Below are 22,129 nucleotides of genomic sequence, written 5' to 3'. Positions count from 1 at the left end.
ATTTCGTATAACATTACCATTGACTGGATTTCTTTACAAACCATGGTGTGCTGTTCTTTTCATTCATGAGGACCCTGCCTGTGGTCCCTGTTTGGTTAGTTACTCTGCTAGTCACTCCTCTAGCATGTGAGGTCATACTCTTCAAAACTGAACTTACTAGAACTCCTTTAGGACATAGTATTCTGTGTTATTATTAGGGAGATAAACTGTTGTTTGATGGTTAATACCGAATACATTTTTATACGTTTGAGTGTTATTATGAATTCTAGTTTCATACCTTTCCTTAAATTGTAGACCTTTCTTCAGATTATGTGTGAGAAAAGGGTGCCATTTGTGTGCAAAATTCTAATTCATTGATAAAGCATATTTTCCTTGAGAATTGGGAAGTGAGTATTTAATGTTGATATTCCCTGCTTGATCATTTTCATCTCCAGTGACCCTCTGAAGGTACTGATTCTTTGATTTCTTTGTTGACCCATTGATTTTTTTAGTTTAGTTTAGATGTTGTTTAGTTTCCATGTGTTTGTTTTATTTCCAGTTTTCTTACTATAATTGATTTCTAGTTTTATACTGTTGTGGTCAGAAAAGATGCTTGATATCTTTTCAGTCTTTTAAAATTTCTTGAGATTTGTTTTATGGCCTGGCATGTGATCTGTCCTGGAGAATGTTCCATGAGCACTTGAAAAGAATGTATATTCTGCTGTGTTTGTGTCCTGTAGATAGCTTTTAAGTCCATTTGGTCTAATATGTCATTTAAGGCCACTGTTTTCTAATTGATTTTCTGTCTGGATGATCTTTCCATTGATGTAAGTAGGGAATAAAGTTCCCTAATATTATTGTATTACTGTCAATTTCTCCCTTTATGTCTGTTAATACTTGCTTTATATATTTAGGTGATCCTATGTTAGGTGCATATATGTTTATGAATGTTATATCCTCTTCTTGGATTGACCCTTTTATCATTATATAATGCCCTTCCTTGTCTTTTGTTATAGAACCCAGCACAGGTGGGGGCTTCTCCTGGGGCTTTCTGGGGCTGCTGTCTTGGCAGAAGGTGGGGCTGGAGCCGGAAGAGCTACAGCCAGGGCCCAGCGCATGCTGCATCTTCTCCCATGGTGCAGTGGTGGTTGCCACCTCTGTGGGGGGTGCTAGAGCTGCAGCCCAGTGCAGGCTGGGAGACTGTGCTGGTGCAGTCTTGGCAGGCAGGTCAGGGTTCCAGGCACTTTTCAATCTGCTGCCTCTGCAAGCAAGACTGTGCTTGCACCCTTTAAGAGCAGAGTCTCAGTTTCTTACAGCCCTCTGGTAAGCCCCACTGGTTTTAAAAATCAGCCAAGGGAGCTTGTCTTCCCAGTGCTGGACCCCAGGGCTGGGGTGCTCAGTGTGGGGTGTGAACCCCTTGCTCCTTAGGGAAGATCCCCATGCTTGTGATAAGCCCTTCCGTCTCTAGGTTGCCAGCTAGGGGTGTGGGTCTCGGCTAGATCACTTCCCCTCCCCTCCTACCAGACTCAGTGTGTTTTATCTTTCTGCAGCCTTGGTTGTAGAAGAGCCATTCTGCTAGTCTTCAGGTCATCCTCACAGAGAGCTGTTCTATATGTAGGTGTAGTTTTGGTGTGTTTGTGGGAGGAATTGAGCTCAGGGTCTCCCTGTGCCATCTTGGTGCTGCCCGATTTCTCTCCTTATCCTTCTATTTCTCCTTTTCTCTTTGTTTTTGGTATTATTTTTTATCCACAGATCATCTTTTATGACTTTATCTTTTGACCCTCTTGCTTTGTTAAATTATCTAGCTAAAAATAAAAAATTTTCTAGTGATTAACCTTTTTATAAGGGTACACTTAGTTTACATGTAGTACCAAAATAAAGTATATGAAAGGCCCCTATAATTTATAAGAAATATTTTGTTACATGTGCTTTTTTTGTGAATTAAATTTTATTCTGATTTTTTCGGTTCATAAAAGCATACTGTTTGCCTATATGTAATATAATTTTTTTGAGGAAATTTAGGGATTTTATAAAATTTTCTCATATAATTTTAATCAGTTTCTACTTTTTAAAGAAAATATACATTTAAAAACCCAATAAACACATATAATGTGCCTACAAGAGCCTCATTATTTAACTTAGACATATTAAATGCAAACTAAATATGATTCAATATTTACTTCTTATTTTCATCTTTTTTGTGTCTTACCATGATAATAATTTTTGTAGTTTCTATTATATATGAAGCACTAACTTTCAGAGTTATAAATTTGATATGTTATTTCATTTGGATTTAGGTTACTTTCTATTTCACTATGACATCACACACATATTTTAAAAAATTGCATTCTGGAGTTATGTTCATTATCAGACAACGTTATCCTGTTCTTTTTACAGTGTTCTTGGAGGTATTAAGTATATTGGGAGTGTATTTCTTTTACTAGGGATTTAGGACAACTACTTTACATTATAATATGCATTTACCATACTTTATTTCTACAAGCCTGTATAACGCTAGGACAAGAAACAGACATATAGCAGGCTCATGTGTTTCCATGTTGGCAAATTAAATCTTCTTATATAGGAAATGAATCTATCAAGGATGCCCTCTGGCTAATGTTACAGAGGACATACTTTTCAGTATGGTATGGGACTTTGATATATGTGCTTAGATACAAATATAGTGTTTGTCAGTTCATTAAGAATTAAATTTAATGTTGCATGGCATGAATAAGAATTATCAAACTGTATAAACCATTTTTGGATTAATTCAGAAAATTTGAACTGATACTGGATCCTATTAGGGAATTAATACTGATTATGTTAAGGTGTGATAATAGTAATGTGGCCACGTAAGAGAACATCCTTATGTTTTAGAGATATGAAATAGTTAGGGGTGAAATGTCATATCTAAATTTACTTTACTTTAAAATACCTTAGCCAAAAAATTGACTGAAGCATATTTCTAAAATGTGAATAATTATTTAGATGATGTGTGTATGGGTGTTAATGACATTCTCTCTCCTTTTTTGTTGTTTTGAAAATTTTGATAATAAAAGTTAAAATCGTGATATGGTAAAGAAGGAAACTTTTGTACAGTTAAACATAACATTTGTTTTTGTCTTTAAAGGAACCCATTCAGACTTCTGGATATATTTGTAATTTTGAGGATTTAGAAATTAAATCTGTTCTTTTGGATGAGATATTAAAGGTAATTCTTATTAAAAAACAATTATATTTCTGTTGCTGGCTTGACTGGGACTCATTTTTGCACCAGGCAGTGTAGTGTCCTGGTTAGGAGTATGCAGTGAGGAGTTCCAGCCCTGCCCTGTCACTTATACAACCTTTAGACAGGTTCCTTCATCTTTTAAAGTTTCATTTTTCCCTTCCTGTTTATGAGCCTGTTTTTACCTCTATAAAATGTGGATAGTAATAGTACCTGTCTTACCGGATTGTTATTTTATAAGATAATGAGTGAAAAACAGCACAGTGCTATGATCAAGAGCTCATAAATGGTTGTTTTCATTATTTTTATATTAATAACAGAGATACTAAAGAAACATTTGATAATTTTCTTTAGTCTTTCGCTTGTTCTAGGATATTTGAGTAACTTTTTTATTTGGAGGTCCACTGTTCTCCTATTTTATTTTTCAGGTTTTATAAAATAATTCTAATTCCAGATAAAGAATTCCAGATAATTTTTGAATCCCTATTTTGGCCTTCATTGAATGTTCTTTGAAAATATTTTACTCTAAGAATGTATTGAAAGTTTACCTTCCTTTTATCCAAAATATTTATTTTTCTATGTACTACATATGTGTTTTGGAATTGGAATAGTGGATTTTAAATTTCCAGAAGTTAGTTGCATTTTGTAACATGTTTTCATATTTTGGTTTGACATGTAAATTGCAGCTCTTTTATTGGGAACCAGTTGTTTTCTGTCATGACCACCCTGCCGCAGCAGGAATGGCCCCCACCCCAAATTTCATTTGTGTGTAAAGAGTGATGACACCACAGATACACCAAAAGGATGGAAAACGGTCTTACAAACTTAATGAGTTTTTAGGGGAGAAAGGATAGGCTTCCCAAGCTGCTCCAAAATTGGTTTGAGAGCAGGGAAAGGAGACTGGCTTGGGTTTTTTGGGCAGTTAGAGGGTGGGCCTAGGGTGAGGGTTCCCATGGGTAGGTAGAGATATGTGTGGTTTGAAACTCCTGCATCACCAAAGGATGGAACACTTATGCTTTCTTATCATCTTGTCCAGATGTGAGGCAGAAGGGGAAGGGGGAAGGGTGAGGCTTAAAAGCTATCAGCAGTCAAAGTCAAAAAGGAAGGTCTGAAGTTCTGTTACAATCTAGGTCTCTTAATGATTAACATTAGATAAACATCAGAACATTATTCTGTATAGCTGTAACCAGTATGTGGAAAGATAGATTTGATAGATTAGATAAATAAACAGAAGTAATTTTATAAAAATGATATCACTGTACAATCTACTTGTTTAGTGTTTAATTTTAATTCAGTAATGTGACAGTGAATCTGAAGGAATTGTAGAACATTAATTTTTTTTCACCACAAATGATACAGTTTTTCTGGGTTAAGAAAAAAACTGAAGAACTAAGAGGTTATTGCTTTTAAACTACATCTTAATTTTTAATAGTATTGATTGTCACTCTAAAAGACGGTGTTTTTACATTTTCTCCCTCTTTCTCTCTTCTTTTTGTTAGGAACGTTGTTATTTTTATGTTGTCAAGATTTAGAACATTAACATTTTGTTTTGTAACCCTAATTTTCCACATATGTAGTCTTATATTTAAATGGAAGCTATTACCAGTCTTTTTCTACATTTTCTCTGTACCTGAGTTCTTAATTTTGATTAATCTTTTAGTTGGCTGGATTTCATCGTTATAATTTTTTTCAAGAAAGGCTCATTGTTGCTGATTGCCTTAAATTCTGGAATGCTTAAAAATGCCTGTGATGTGTTGCTCTGATGATTATATTGACTTTTATGAAGACTTTTTTAAAACACATATTTAAACTGGTTAGATGTACTTTAAAATTCTTGATACACATTTTATGCGTATCTAATACTAGGATAAAGAAAGTCAGAAAGAGAAAGACAAATACTATATGCTAACACATATATATGGAATCTAAGAAAAAAGAAAATGTCATGAAGAACTTAGGGGTAAGACGGGAATAAAGACACAGACCTACTAGATTGAGGATATGGGGAGGGGGAAGGGTAAGCTGTGACAAAGTGAGAGAGTGGCATGGACATATATACACTACCAAACGTAAGGTAGCTAGCTAGTGGGAAGCAACCGCATAGCACAGGGAGATCAGCTCGGTGCTTTGTGACCACCTTGGGTGAGGGGATAGGGAGGGTGGGAGGGAGGGAGACGCAAGAGGGAAGAGATATGGGAACATATGTATATGTATAACTGATTCACTTTGTTATAAAGCAGAAACTAACATACCATTGTAAAGCAATTATACTCCAATAAAGATGTTAAAAAAAAAAAAAGAATAACTACAGTACTGTTGCCCGGTTTAGTGGCAGGCATTGTTAAACTGTGAGGGAAAACCAGGTTCTGTGTGACAATTTTGTTATCTGTCTGACTTACTACATGCAAAGCCGTAAAGAAAAGAATATTGTCATACCTTAGTTCCCTCTGAGGTCTTGTTGACCCAGGAAATATTTAGCTGAACTGTGGATTCCTTCAAGCATACAGTTTTAAGAAACAACATGAGTGTTGTACACCTAAAACTAATACAATGTTACATGCCAATTATATTTCAATAAAATAGGAAAAAGAAATAACATGAGAAATTTCTTGGAGGCCTAGAGAAGAAGGAGTGCAGAAGGAAAAGGATGGGAATTAACAGTTCTCTAAAGTTCCTTTGTATGAGATGTTTGTTTGTGATTACCCCTGTACCTGGTAGATATTACGCAGACCTCATTTTTAGGTGAGGAAGGCTCTTAGTGGCTGAAAATGATTTACCCAAAGTTCATCTGTTCACTGACTCAGCAAATATTTATTGAGAGCCAGTAAGACAGTTCCTGACTTCAAGTAGAGGAGTTGGGGAGATAGAGAAGAACTTCAGCGACTGGAAGAGGCGCAGGGGTGCTGTGGTTCAGTCAGTAGGTGTATCTCTTCAGAGGTCTGAAGCAAGAGAGCATTGGGTCAGTTCTGAGACTGTGAATAATGTGACTAACACGGCTAGGCATTGTGCTCAGTGTTTGATACGTGTTATCGCACTTAATCCTCCCAATGCTAGGAAGTAAGTTTGATTACTATTCTATTTTTTCAGAGGAAGAATCTGAGGCTTGGAGAAATAAGCTGATTTGCCAGTGATACCCGGTTAGCAGTAGGCAAAAGCATGGTTTGACTCCAAGCTTTCTGGCTTCAAAGCTGGTGCGTGTAACTGTAGTGCTGGCAGAAATGAGTCTGGGGAGAGGTAATGGGGTAGGGGGCCCAGGTCATAAGTGACCTCGTATGCCTTGCTGTGGAGTTTAGACTTGATCCTGGAGTCGGTGGCAGAGTAATGCAGGAGAATGATATGATTAGGTTTATATTTGGGGAAGATGGCCCTGGCTTCCTAGGTGGGTAGGGAGTGGGGTAGGGCAGGTTCTAGAAAGAGCTGTCACATAACCAGCAAGGGATGGAATTAGGATTTGAGCTAAGGACTGTTTGAGTCCAAACCTCATGCTCTTTCCATCCTACTTTGCACGGTAGTTCCCTAAGAACTTTTCAGTTTATAGATACAGGGGTTCAGTTGCAGGGTGGGGAAAGGGTATGTGTGGCTCAGTTAACCTTTTCAGAGAACTCTGGTCCATGGGAGCCATTACTCTTTTACACACGGGGGCTCTAATTTTCTTGTATGCTTCACTTTTTCGTTACTTAGAATATGTAGAATATTGGTGAGTTCGTTATAACTGTTTTATTTCTCTGGCTGTTAGCTAGTTCTTTGCTGCAAGACTGGCCTTTAAATTTTTTTTTTCTTTGTCAGGCTGCTAAATTATAAAAGGAAAGTAGTGATGAAAACCAGCCCTTTTTCTTTTTTTAAAAAAAAAATTTGTCTGCTGCCCAACAGCCTGTGGGCAGCACTTAAATTCTATTTAGCATTTTACTATACTTGCTGTGTCATATTTCTGTCCATCTGTCTATCTGCCCATTAATCAGTCCTGTTTTTTAATATATTTCAGAGTTAGTACATATATACTTTAGCATGCATATCATTAAAGTTCACTAATTCAAGTTCAGTATTTGCTTATAGTTTTCTTTCACTTGAAATAAAATTTGCATACAATGAAATGCACAGATCTTAAGTGTACCAGTCAGTGAGTTATGACAAATGCATACGGTTGTGCAATTCAAACCCCTGTCAAGATACAGAACATTACTATCATGCTAGAAAGTTCCCTCATGCCTCTTCCCAGTAAATCTGTCCATACCCACCCTCAGAGCAACTGCTATTTATAATTTTTTTTTTCAATAATAGAAAAAAAGAGTAGACTAAGGAGTGAGGGGTAGAGGCCCTGCACATGGTGTTTTCTGCTCCAGTGGAGGCTGGCAGCACTTGGGACGGGAAGAGAGTAGCTCCTGGGGAAAGACATTTTGAGCCGAGGGAGACAAGGCTGCCTGATTGTAAGGGACCCCTTTGACGACTGTCCCCTTTTCCCTGATTGCCTCAGGAGGGACTTCACTTGTGGACTGTGGGTGTTTTCCAGATAATTCAGAAGACCCACACATGGCAACTTCTCTTTTTCCAAGTTTTGCTGATAATATGATACGGTTGTTTATTTGTTTGCTGTTTTTACTGTAAAAAAAAAAAAAATACAGGGCTTCCCTGGTGGCGCAGTGGTTGAGAGTCTGCCTGCTGATGCAGGGGATGCGGGTTCGTGCCCCGGTCCGGGAAGATCCCACATGCCGCGGAGCGGCTGGGCCCGTGAGCCATGGCCGCTGAGCCTGCGCGTCTGGAGCCTGTGCTCTGCAACGGGAGAGGCCACAACAGTGAGAAGCCCGCGTATCGCAAAAAAAAAAAAACATACTCTAAAGGCAACTATTTGAATTTCTTTCTTTTCATCTTTACTTTTAGAATCCAGAATATCCAGACAAGGATTATATCATTAACTTTGAGATTCGGTCCCTGAGAGATAGCCGAGCACTGATTGAGAAGGTTGGAATTGAGGATGCATCTCAGTTCATAGAGGATAATCCACACCCCCGACTTTGGTATTTAAAAATAAATAAATAAAACCTCTCAAGTTTTCAGGTGTAAAGTCTCAACTCTGTCGTCCCCTGCTCTCATACGAGGCTCCTGATGGGAATAGGCTTCTGTTCTTATTCTTTTTAGATTTAAAATATAGAAATTTATTTTAGATTCGGAAGTATTCAACATAAGCATAATATTATATGAAACGTATAAATGTGTTAAAATAATCACTTTCCACCATGTTTCACTAGAAACAGTAGGTGTAATAATTGAATTCTGATTCAAGACTTGTTTATCCTTAATTTGCCATTGGCTTTTCTGTTTCTCTTTTTAATAAAGGCGCCTACTGGCTGAAGCAGCTCTTCAGAAACTGGATTTGCACACTGCAGAGCAAGCGTTTGTGCGTTGCAAAGATTACCAAGGCATTAAGTTTGTGAAGCGCCTGGGTAACCTGCAGAGTGAGTCCATGAAGCAGGCGGAAGTGGCTGCCTACTTCGGCAGGTTCGAAGAGGCTGAAAGGATGTATCTTGATATGGACAGAAGGTAAGTGATAAAGGTGCAGGCATCCGGACTCATTCCAGAATTTGTGATTTTTTTTTTTTTTCCACAAATGAGGATTGTAAAATAGACTAAATGTATCATACCATCTCTTTCAGAAAATAATTTGTTTGGATTACAACCTAGATAGTCTACATGACCTTCATTAATTTATGCTTTGTAATTTGGGGCAACTTCTCTGTTTTTATGTAATATTAATGACTGGCCATGGGAGACTTTTTTTACTTGGTAGGAAAAAAATTCATATGACGGCAGAGACTGGAGGCTTATCATTTATTATACCACTCATTATTTGGGTTCTCTTTTTTGGTTTAGGCCATTATTTAATTTTCACTTGTCAAGGAGCATGAAATAAAAATCAAAGGTATTTAAGGATTGAGTTTTATTCTTTATATTTAATTTTTATTTATATAAAATACTGTATGAACTTCATTTCAGCTGTGAACATTATATCTAATTTTTATTATTTGTACTTTCAGGAGGTTGCTAATACAACTCAAGCGCTGAAAAGAAATATAAAACCAAACATGTAAACATGAAATAAGTCTGATTATGTCTTAAGAAATTGATGAAAAGAAGTGATTATTATTTAAGTCATTATTTTGCCAAGTAAATTGAAAGTCTAGGATAATAAGAGGCAGGAAATTGTTTCCTCTTTCCTTTTGCAGGTTCTCTCCATTGCCTCTTACCTGGTGAGGCTAAATTTCTGAAATGTTTGGAGTTACCTCATCTGTCTCTTCATTGTTGTGTATTCTCAGTGCCCTAGAACTGAACCTAGCACATAGTAGGCGCTTGATACATACTTGGTGAATGAATGAATGAATGTCAATTTTTGTAGAGATCTGGCTATTGGCCTCCGGCTGAAGTTGGGAGATTGGTTTCGAGTACTCCAACTCCTGAAAACTGGATCTGGTGGTGCGGATGACAGTCTCCTTGAACAAGCCCACAATGCCATCGGAGACTACTTTGCTGATCGGCAAAAGTGGTAGGTAACCTATCTGGACCCCCTCATCCGTTCATTTGGCACTTAAAATTGTAACTGCCTGAGTACTTCCCTATGAAATAATGCTAGGGAAATGAAGACCATCCTTCCAGATCCCCAAATTCACATAGCTCTGGATTCACATTGAGGAGCAAGAGATCCTTCAAGCTGTCAGGTAAGCACTGTAAGAATTTGGAGTTTCAAAACCCAGAAGACTTATACTGTAGTTCCAGGTAGCTTTCTACTGTTTGAGGCCACAGTTTATATTTTCTTTTGTTATTATAGATTATTTTCAGAAATCATTGACTTTTATTCTTAAGTTATTTTGATCAGTATGCTTATTTATTTATGTCAGTGTTTGGAAATACAACTGTATATCAGATTAAAACATATTTCTTAAGAACATTCAAAGAATGTTGTAACTAAAATATGCTATGCAGTCTTTAGTTTAGTTTTGCTTTTTGTTCAATTTATATGCTTCAAAGACATGCTGTAACTAAAGATGATTGGAATAATACTAGTGCTGGCATTCTAATGAAAGAACATTTTTAGTAAAAGTGCTTATTTATGAGGAGATTCACATTAGTTTTAAAAGGTTTTTTTTTCTTTCCATAGGTTGAATGCTGTACAATATTATGTACAAGGCCGGAACCAGGAACGCTTAGCTGAGTGTTATTATATGTTAGAGGATTATGAGGGATTGGAGAATCTTGCCAATTCACTTCCAGAAAACCACAAGTTGCTTCCAGTAGGTATTATAAATTTCAGTTTTTGGAGTTGTTAGGTTACTTTATAAGGTGTTTATGTCGTAGTCTGGAAATGTCCACTGCAATATAGAAAATTAAAAATTAACTAAAACTTTACAGTTTCTTAGGCATGGAATGATGCTTTAGTTATTAAAACAATTTACCAGTATTACAGAATGCTTGAAACTGGAGACGAAGAAATCAGTCATATTCCTACTATTTTAACATGATCACAGTCTTGTGTAGGCTTGTCAGTTTTGTAAACTTGCTTTAAAAAATTAGCTGAACACGTGAAATATTTACAGATGAAATGACATGTCAGAGATTCGCTTCAAAATGATCTGGGGAGTAGTGTGTGCGTATGTATGTTTGAAATTTGCTATAAGAAAAGTTTAAGATAGCTTAAACTTTTATTAGGTTCACAATAAACCTTTATTAGGTTATATTAGCAATAAAAGTCAAGATGGCTTGACTTTTATTAGGTTATATTAATAATAAAGGATTTAATGTTGAAAAAAAGAAACTAAAAGCAGAGTTCTCTATAACTTTGTTCTAAGTTTTCTTTTTAAGGCTCTTTAAATTAATTGTTGAATAATGTAAGTGAGCTTGTATTTTATTTGTTTTATCAGAAAGGTAAATCACTGAGTTGTACAAGACCTGGAGAGGTAGTAGCTCTCAACTGCAGGGTCTGGACGTATATCAGTTGTGGATTCTGCTACAAAATTTTGTCGGTTACTTAATAGATGAGTATAGAATTCTGTTAATTCAGTTCTTTTCTCTATTGTGAATTAGAGCAATTATCCCTGTAATAATGGCATTTTTACACACCCTTATTCTCAATCTTATATGTTCATTTGAGTAGGAAAACTGAAATTACTTACAACCCTGGGATTAGGACTGTGTATCTGACATTATACTGTCATCTGTTAGGTGTGTCTGATGATGCAGAAAAAAATGTTGCTGTACGGTATCCAGAGCAGTAATATTACTGATTAAGTACTAAGTAATTATAGCTATAATAATTAAATATTTAAAATAATTTAAAAATTTCAGTAGTACTGCAAATTTTAAATCAAGTTTTGGAGGATTTTTTAATAATATGGGAAAATGTACAAAATATTTAAGTGAGGAACACAGGATACAAAACTATATATAATATGATTATGATATATTCACAAACACACATATACATATATATTCACAGGATACAGATATTAGGAAATTACACCAGAATAGAGAGAGAGGTTTCTTATGGGAATAAGATTATGTGTGCCTTTATTTTTTCATATTTTCTAATTTTTTTTACCTTAAGAATGTATTACTTTATAATCAGGAAAATATAAGCATTACTTTGAAAAAGATAGTTGGGTACAAAATTGTACTTTTATGATATATCCCAAAATATTTTAGGAGTAGGGATGGGGAGAGAAAACGCTGACCAATTAGATATTAAGAAAGAAAAAAAAGTGATATTCTGAAGATGGGAAGTACAGCCCAAGGGGTGTGATCAGTGGTTGTTGTGGTTCTCCTCCTCTGTTTTTGGTCCAGCTTCCTGAACTGATGAATGGCCAACTTGTCTGGGGCATTGCTTTATAGAGGGATTTGAGAGCCCTCTGAGTGTCAGGTTTCCCTTAAACCTCTAATTAATGATCAACATTGAGTATAACATCAATTGCCTTAAAGGGTTTTTTTTACTTGCTAGCGTGGGGTTTGTTTTGGAGCTTGGTATTTCTGTAAGCTAGCTACTGCACTGAGAGAAGGTAAGAGTGCAGTATCTTCAGAACCTGGTTGAAAATAAGATCTGTGCTGTGAGCCAGTGAAGCCCAGATTTTATAAAAAGTGATGTTTTAGCATCTCTTCTGGTTTGTAGCCCCTGCCCCTACGTCCATTTAAAAGAAAAATTACTGTAGCCACCAGAAAATTTAATATTCTTATGTCCCTATGGAGTTTTATAAGTTAAAATATAAGTGATTTCCTTGTTCTATGAGATCGATAGTATTATTTTATCCACAGGAAGTAGCACAAATGTTTGTGAGAGCTGGAATGTGTGAACAAGCAGTGACTGCGTTTTTGAAATGTAATCAACCAAAGGCAGCAGTGGATACCTGTGTACATCTCAACCGAGTAAGGAACTGAAAATTAAAGTCACCATAGTGATGTTTTAAAGACTGTTGCCTGTAAGGGTTGGAGAGCTTGAGATGGATTTTGTGAAGGGAGCCAGATAGTCTCTTACTTAGTTGAGGACTGAGAAAATGTTGGAATTTGCATTTACCTCTTGAAATGCTACCATTAAGGGAGACCCGCTCATAACTAACTCAGTATGGGAACCTGAACAAACCCTGTGCTTTTAGTCTGGCAAGTTTTTGTCTGGAAGTAATTTCATAATTTTCTGCATTTTATTAGGCTTGGGTTTTGTTTCCAAAGAAGGACCAGTTAATGGTCATTGCAAGAGGAAGGAATTGAGTTACTTTATCAGTATTTATTTTGGCAAATCTATTTTCCTTTCCCCTTATAGAAAACACATATTTGATACTTTTAAGAGCTGGAATTTAACTAAAATTAAAATGCAGAATTGTTGAAATTGTTGACTATCAATGTATTCTTTTAAGTATTTTCCTGAAGTATTTTATAAAGCTCCATTTGCTTTATAAAAATAACTTTTAAATGTTAAATCTGATAGGACATTTTCTTAACTGAAATTGTGTATTTTTTTTCTGTAAACAAATGTATCTTTTTCTTGCTCATAGTTTGTGCAAAATTAGAATTATAAGATTAATGTGATTATAAACTTTGACGCTTTCTTTTTCAGATGTACTTCTTAAGCAAATCAGTCTCAGATCATTTGATTATTTTGACATGTTTGACTCCCAAAATTTATAATTGCTCTGATTTTAAGTGATTTTTAAAAACATATACCAGTTTTTTATTTTGATATAGTGTTATTTATTATTATAAACTTAAAGCTTTATTGTATGTATTTTAAGACATATCTGACTATAAATGCTTGGGTAATTGTATGCTATATATATTTTTTCCCCAGTGGAACAAAGCTGTTGAATTGGCTAAAAGTCATAATATGAAAGAAATTGGTTCCCTGTTAGCGAGGTATGCATCTCATTTATTGGAAAAGAATAAAATTCTTGATGCCATAGAACTCTATCGGAAAGCCAGTTACTTTTATGATGCTGCTAAGCTGATGTTTAAGGTAATGTAATAATCTTGGTGAGTATTTGGCTTGTTCTAGTTACCAATGTTTTCTTATAACTCAAGGATACATTTTCCGTTTTTTGGAAACAAATATTTGTTATAGCAAAATCTCTCTCATTTATTACTGCTATAACTATGTGTTATCTTAGTATTATTACATTTTACTAAAAAGGCTGTTTATTACTTTTAGCACCTTATTGATGCTTAAGCAGTTTTATATTTACTTAATACCGAAGTTAACAGGGAATTATAGAATTTTCAGGGACCATAAAGTACAAAATCCCTTAACTGGAATTTAAATCCTGATGATAACAAAACTTTAAGTCCTTTTAAATGTGCAAGTTTTAAAGACATTACACTTTTTTTTTTATTTAAGAAAGATTTTATTATATATCACTTTTTTTTTATACAGCAGGTTCTTATTAGTTATCTATTTTATACATATTAGTGTATATATGTCAATCCCAATCTCGACGTTACACTTTTCATAGTATGCATTTGGAGGGAACGTGACTAGTAACAGTATTAATGTATGCAAATTTTACATTCTAGTCTATACTTTTCCCATTTGATTTAATGACAAAGGAAAAATTTCCTTCCGAATCATTTAAAAAATTTAAATTTCTGAAGGATGTACCATGTTAAAGCCATCTTATCTCTGGGTACTTGGAACATTATTTTAAAAATCTCTTTGTTATATAAAATACTAGCCACTCTATGAAAGCTTTCTTCATTTTGATTTAATTATTTATCAGCATCTGTTATTTTCTTAAATTGTTTTGAGTTATAACTCTAATGGCTAAATACTAAGGAAAGAACTAAGTACTTATCAGTACTATGGAAAAGAAAATGGGTGGTATTTATATTCCACCCTACTGACTTTCCTCCTGTTTTTAGAGAATCGTATTTCAGAAATGATAATATTTGTACAAGTATAGATTGAGAAATATTTTCCCCCAATTCTTTAAATGTTTAAAGATTGCAGATGAAGAGGCAAAGAAAAGAACTAAACCTTTACGTGTTAAGAAGCTCTATGTACTATCAGCTTTACTTATAGAGCAGTACCATGAGCAAATGAAAAATGCCCAGCGAGGAAAAGTTAAAGGAAAGAGCTCAGAGGTAAGGTAGAACATTAAGTAACATTAAGTCATCTGAAGTGTTTAAGGAAAAAAGAACTATCAAACTTCTCTTTATGGACAGGCCATTTAATTTACTTGTTTGCATTTATTTTCTTAAATGATATGAGGAAAAGGAATGACTGATTTGGAATTACTGCTCACATTTAGACATTTCAACTTGGAAATATTGAAAATTATATTTTTTTACTAATCTGTAATCTTTGCTTAAATTCCTTACTTGGTAAATCCTTTCTAATCAGTGAGTTTTAAAAACTTTCCTAGAATATATATATTATTTTAATGTGCAGATAAGCCTTACATTAACATAAAGTTTAATCAATTCTATTTAAAAATTTGATGTTACTATGGGGAGGAGAGTTCTTTCACAATGTACCCGTATACAGATCACCACAAAGTACACTTTAAATATCTTACAATTTGATTTGTCAATTATACCCCAATAAAACTGAAGAAAAAATTTGATCATATCAATTTAACAAAATGTGAATTATAATGGAGACATTAAGTCTGTAGTGACAGTTTTATAATGATAAAATCTGCTAACTGAGCTATTTTAATGTATTGATATACCAGTTTCAGAAATCATCTCTATTGGAAGGACCATTGTTAGGGTTGTGCTGACAGAAAAAGTGGGTCTGCTTTACTTGTAGGCCACTTCTGCTTTGGCTGGTTTGCTGGAAGAAGAAGTTCTGTCTACAACTAGTCGTTTCACAGATAATGCTTGGAGAGGGGCTGAGGCTTACCACTTCTTCATACTGGCGCAGAGGCAGCTCTACGAGGGCTATGTTGACAATGCATTGAAGACAGGTGGGCATATTACCTAATGTATATAACATGTCTAAAACATCATAAATTGTAGATGAAGGGCTAGCTCCTTCAAGGTGCCCTTATATTGATTTCAATAACACTTTTTTTCTGTGGATTTATTTTCATATATTTGAGATTTGCTGTTTATGATCTGTTTTTCACATTCCCTTTTGGAAAGCAATATATACGGTTCACAGAAAAACCAGAAGTTTGAGATAAGCAAAAAGAACATTTATAGCATTCACTATCACTGAAACACTTAATAGCCCAGTTCATATCCTTGTGTGTGTGTGTGTGTGTGTGTGTATATATATATATATAAAATGTAAACTATAAATATTTACATATTTAATATCTGTAATCTGTATTACATTATGTATAATAATTATATAAAATATATATTTAAATAAAAATAAGTATATATATTAAGAAATAATTTTTTTTAAAATATTGAGAGTATAACAAACCATACTTTTGTGTACTTTTAAAAAAACATAATGATATGTTGTAAAATATTTCGATATTAGTAGATAGATTTCTATAGCATTTAACTGTACGTTAAATGTTTTTTATAAAATTGATACTTACATAACAATTTCAACCAAAACAGAAAAAAATACAAAAAAGGTAAAATAATCTTATAATTCAGAGATAATCATTGCTAACATTTGGGTGAACCTCCCTTTAGACATTTTTTCCAAGCCTATAAAATTGTATACAGTTTTATTTAAAATAATATCACACAATGTATGTTGCTCCTGAGTTTGATTTTTACCCTCAACAGTATATTGCAGTTATCTTTCTACCTTGATAAATGTAGATCTATGTTGTCATTTTTAATACCTATATAATGTGCCATCATATTTATGTACTATAATTTATAGAAGGTTATTTACATGTAGTATCAGGATCTTCATTTCTGGATTAACAATATCTTCAAGTTTAGATAGGTTAACTCCAAAAGAGCATAGTTATGAGAATTATGTTATAAACCAAAGCATATGAATGACTAAATCGTTACAGTGCTTTCAGATGGGCCATGACAGCATTGCCGGCACTGTCACCACCCACCCTGGGTCACATTGGTTGGGCCACTGTGAAATAGCCATCACCAGCGCACATCATACCCCAATACATCATCAATCTATAGTACAATGGCATCATCTTTAAAAGAAACCTTCTTAGAGAAATTCTTGTATTTGAATGTTTCTGGAATTCTATAGTGATGACTTTTCTTTTTCTTTATTCATTATTTTTGTAAGAGCTCTTTAGAAATTATATATAGCAACCCTCTGTCATATCTGTTGATTTTCCCTGGCATTTATAAGTTACAATTACTTAACCTCTCTAAGCTTCAGTTTCTTTTTGTGAAAAGTAGGGATAATAGGATCTTCTTCATAGGGTTGTTTTGAGGATTAAGTGAGAAATTTATGAAAAGAAAATTTACTTATTATAGTGCCTGGATATTGTGAGCCCTCGAGAAGTGGTAGTCATGATGATGATATTGACAGTGGCTTTTTACATAGTCCTATCAATCAGTCTTGATAGGGGTCATGCTCAGGAAGTCCTTCACTTCAAGGTTATTAAATATTGTATTTTATTTTAACTTCTTAGTTATTCCAAAACCATTTATTAAAAACTTATTCATCCCTCACGGATTTGAAATTCTACCTTTATGAAACTAAATTCACACATTTTGTTAATCTCTTCCTAGGCTGTTATTTTCTAGACATGGACCTCTGTGTCTGTACTTCCTCTTATTTACCTTACTTTTACATTTTAATATCTGGAATTTCTGTTATCCTTCATTCCTCTTCTTTTATGAAAAACATTTTGGGTATTTGCTTGCATTTGTTCGTTCAGATTAACTTTAGAATCTTTTTGAAGGTGGGAAGAGTTTCAGTGAAGTCCTAGTGGATTTTGAATTAGAATTGCATTAATTTAATGTATTAATATTGGGATCATTGATATATTTATAATATTGAGTTTTCTCATCCAGAAACATCAATTTTTAAAAACGTTTTGTATATCTGTGTTTCTCTCTAAAGTTCTGTAGTTTTATTGTATGTTCTGTACATTTCTTTTGTAGCTGATTCCTGTTTTTGTCATTGTTAGCACTGGGGAATGTACCTTTTTTTTCTAATTGATTATCAGCTATACATAGGAATCATTTTTATTTTTGTATGTTTATAACTTACCTTCATTGAATTTTAACTGATTAATATGTGATATAAGTTATGCACTGTTTAAAATAGTTGTATTTTTTATAATTTATGCACAGTATCTAGACTTACTATATTACAAGATCAGGTGGACTTTTAACTTGAGATTCTTTACCTACTGGGTGAAGATATCCATATGCTTTGATACGGTTGTCGTTCAGTGATAAAATGATCTGAAACAATGTGTACTCTGTAAATTATTGCCTGTGAACCTGTGAAATTAGAGGGTATGTTTTATTGTAACTCAATGAATTTCCTTTTTGTAAATTTCTTCCACTGAACTTTGTTGGAAACACTTGACCCCAGCACCAGTTTATAGGAATCTAGTTGTAAAATACATGATTATATTGTTTTAAATTGTTTTGTGAAATTTCCAATATCATACTATAACAAGATATTTTTAAGATTGCAAGGTCTAGAGAATAAAAAGATACAATTTGGTTACCAATCTGATATTAATTGTTCAGTGCATTTTTAAGAAAGAGATTATATCTCCAGCATAGAAAAATTGAAAATAAGGTATGGTAGTTGGCAAAATAAATTGTCTGAACTGACAACTTACAGTCTCATTTTCACTTCTTTTTTTCTCAAAGTTCTATTGTTTCAGTAAGACAAACAAAAGCAATAATCTGTTCAAAGACACACAAAGAGAAAACATATGATTTCATGCTTTGCTTTTTTAACAAAAAGAAACATGATATCTTGAGAATCCACAGAAATTCTAACATATTTATATGCAACAAAAGATGGGTGTTTTGACACCAATTATTTTTGGTCTGTGTATATATTTCTAAGTGGCACAGCCATGTGCATCATTCGATGATGGTTATTTTTATAGGCCCTGAGCTGTTAGCTGGAGTTACAGAATGTGGAGATCATGGAGCCTCCTTCCTCCTACTTGTTCTCTGGGCACCTACCATTGTTTTCTTTAAGCTTGCTAAAGTTCATGTAGGTTAAACTGAAACAGCTTAACGTAGATTTTTTCCCATGCACGTTCAAGATATCATGATTGCTTTAAAAAATCCAAATTGTCTTCTCTTTCCTAGCTCTTCACCTGAGAGACTATGAAGACATTATCCCTGCCGTTGAGATCTACTCTCTGTTAGCACTCTGTGCGTGTGCCAGTAGGGCTTTTGGCACTTGTTCAAAAGCTTTTATTAAACTTGAGTCTTTAGAGACCCTCAGTTCGGAACAGAAACAGCAATATGAAAATCTTGCTCTAGAAATCTTCACCAAAAATACTCCAAAAGATAACAGAAAAACTGAATTGGACAGCCTTCTTGAAGGGTAGGCTAAATGTAACTAGTAGATGTCATTCTATAACACCTTACTAGAAGCTTGGATTTTTATATCTAAATAGTGTAATATAATAATTAAAGCACTAAATTTTGAAGTAATCTACCTTAACATTATACCCTATTTAATTTACTCTTATAAGTGTATTAATACTTGATTTTCTCATTGTAAGGAAAGTTTTTTATTTGAAACTTATCTTGAAATGCTTTTCATTCTTCAGTTTTTGTAGTGTAATGAAGTTTTGAGGAATTAGAAGTTTCAAAGTATAATTGTCCCCTCTTATTTTACAGAGGGGAAGGGAAGCTGCCGACATGTGTTGCCACAGGAAACCCGGTCACTGAATATCAATTCTGGACATGCAATGTGTGCAAGCACTGTGTCCTGGCTCAGGAAATAAGTAACTATAACTTCTGTCCCTTATGCCATAGTGCAGTGGGATGAAGAAATGACAAACTGCATATATAATAGGAGTGTTTATATAACAATGTTGAATTTATGTAAATAAGCATCATTATTTCAGTTGTATTTTTATAAAAAATTCTATATATAAAATACATAATATATACATATATAAAATTTTGTGTAAAAATACAACCATGAAATAATGATGCTGATTGTCATATAAATGTATGGCAATGGACCATATTATCTGCCTGTCTTATTTATCTATCTATCTATCTATCTATCTATTTATCTATCTTGTGATTGGTTATATGATACTATGGAAATATTCCAAATAAGAAAACTTTTCTCACAGTGTCACGGTTACTAGCAGGGAGGGATGGGGGAAACATGGGAATGGGGCAAAGTTGAATTTAGGGAACTGACATAACCTGTATTAGACGGAGGTTAAACAGTTGTAATACCAAAATGAGCACTGTCTCTAGCTGTGTTTAATTAAATAAGCATTGAAAGTCTTCTCTATTTTATTTTCAGAAGTGAAGAGAAGGCATTTTAAGACACAGATTTTTACAATTTGAATTGTTTCTAATAGCTTAATTTTTACATAGCTTGTCCTTTTTAATCTACCCTTTTAGTTTCATCTAAGAGATGACATTTGGTACTTTACTCTTCATATTATTGTGCCAAACACTTAGCTGAATTTATAATAATATACATTTATACAAAAACATCTAGTTTGTAGCTGTAGTTTTACTTGAAACATTGTCAGCAAGCTGGATCGTTTCTTTAAACAACTCTTGGGTTGTGGGGAGTGATTCTCAATATGCATCTGTTTTGACTTACTGTCATTAATTAAAAAAAAATTGTAATCAGTAATGGGTAATTTCTTACCTATTTTATATAGCTAATAATATTCTCCATTTCTCACGATCTTACTTCCTCTCATTTTATGGTTTCAGGCCAGACTTAAGCACTATTCCGTCAAGATTATTTGCTGAAGTTTGGTTGATATTTAGCAGAGGCAACAAAGAGAAATATGCAAGGTTGTTATTGCAGCTTCAATACTTAGGTTAGTTAACTCTCTCAATGTGATATGTTTCTGGTCCTTTAGAGCCAAGTTAAGCCTGATGCAGATGGAGAATAGTGAGCTATGAGAAGAAGTTTAGAGCTTAAATGAGCTCATAATAGATAGCAGGCTCCTGTCACTAAATAAAATGAGAAGACCAGAAATTTTCGAAGTCTCTGTGTTCACGTGCCTTGTGGGAAGTTGCCTTGATATAACGGTAGCCTCCAAATACACTACCAAGCAAGCCATTCCAGAGGTCACGGAACAGAAAGGGTTACAAGCTCAAATCACATGGTTTATTGAATCAACTTGAAATATACAGTGAAGAACAAGGAGAAAGTGATGGGATAGATTAACACTATTAGTATAGGATGCCAGTCAGGTAGAGAGAGCACAGTTCCTGATTCCTGAGTTGTAATCTGTTCTTATGCCCTGACTCTTACTCTGCCTCATCGCCTTCCCCCTGATAGTGTGGCTAGGAAGAGGACCAGAGCTGAGATTTGAGCCGGGGGACCCGATCGAATGGAGTGTGCCCGAGGCCAGTGAGGCACATTTGCTCAATAGAAAAGGCAGTTTTACCTGGTCATAGCTGTAGGTGTCAGTGAGCCTGCTGAGCAGTTGTGGATTCAGTTGTATTTCCTGGGCAGAGGACAGACCAGAATAAGAGTCATCAGTGGGTAATTGAATTAAGACCTCCCGCATACTGAGCACTTGCTAAGTCTTATGCATATCTAGTGTGCCGTGAATATTTAGTGCCTTGGTTGCCTTTTGTATTTTTAGTGCCTTGTCAATATTAGGTATAGTCACACATATATGCTCTATTTACTTTGTCTAACATGTCTCATAAGTTTCTAACTTATCTAAGTTTAAGACAGTGGATTTCATCTATCTCATTTGTTTTTGTCTGTAACAGAATGCAGTATTCCCCCAAATCAGAAAACAACATCCTAACTAAGATCTCAGCCCTAGGGAATATATCTCCTGTTGAACTTAATTACATCTTCCCACAAGACTTTCTCTTTTCAGGAATGAAACTATTCTCTGCTTCATCAATGAGAGAGAGGTTTTCAGGGATGTAGGTTTAGGAATTCCAGCAGGACTGCATGTTGAGAGTTGTGATTCTTGGTCCATGATCTAATGCCTGAATATCTCTTCTTTCCCTTTCTCATCCCAGAAATCAGCTGAGAACTCAAAGTTAGATTGTCATTCTCTAGCCCTTACTGTTACTTATTGATTACACTCCCATTTGCTTCAATTCCAAAATCAGCTGTTGACTCCTCAGACTTTTCCTAACATATCTTATGGGAACTCTCTTCTGGAGCCTTCTCATTTGCCACTAATTCCTTGCTACCTGAGCGCTAGAATTTTTCCTCCAACTAATTATTTCAGATAGATCCCGAGTTGTTGTCACTACTTCTTGTTCAGTTTAATCAAGAAACCAAAATCTCTAAAAACAACCTCTCATACCTTGTAGACCTAGATTATCACATATGTATATGTATGTATG

At 34.5% G+C, this 22,129-nt stretch overlaps 1 protein-coding gene across 1 annotated transcript in view; it reads left to right on the top strand.

The window, feature by feature from the left end:
- Positions 1–19,842, top strand: part of WDR35 (WD repeat domain 35) — a 59,420-nt gene extending 39,578 nt beyond the window's left edge. Inside the window, exons 17-27 of the mRNA XM_082851826.1 lie at positions 3,110–3,190; positions 8,081–8,217; positions 8,537–8,740; positions 9,594–9,740; positions 10,353–10,485; positions 12,497–12,607; positions 13,524–13,688; positions 14,669–14,809; positions 15,480–15,636; positions 18,905–19,145; positions 19,445–19,842. Of these exons, the coding sequence (XP_082707952.1) occupies positions 3,110–3,190; positions 8,081–8,217; positions 8,537–8,740; positions 9,594–9,740; positions 10,353–10,485; positions 12,497–12,607; positions 13,524–13,688; positions 14,669–14,809; positions 15,480–15,636; positions 18,905–19,145; positions 19,445–19,595 (1,668 nt within the window). The 3' untranslated portion in view covers positions 19,596–19,842. The remainder of the gene's footprint in view (positions 1–3,109; positions 3,191–8,080; positions 8,218–8,536; positions 8,741–9,593; positions 9,741–10,352; positions 10,486–12,496; positions 12,608–13,523; positions 13,689–14,668; positions 14,810–15,479; positions 15,637–18,904; positions 19,146–19,444) is intronic.
- The last annotated feature ends 2,287 nt before the right edge of the window (positions 19,843–22,129 follow it).

Source organism: Leucopleurus acutus (assembly GCF_964270905.1).
Source record: "Leucopleurus acutus genome assembly, chromosome: 12".
Lineage (NCBI taxonomy): Eukaryota > Metazoa > Chordata > Mammalia > Artiodactyla > Delphinidae > Leucopleurus > Leucopleurus acutus.
Note: the sequence above shows the minus strand (reverse complement) of the source record. Positions and strands in the feature narration are given on the sequence as shown.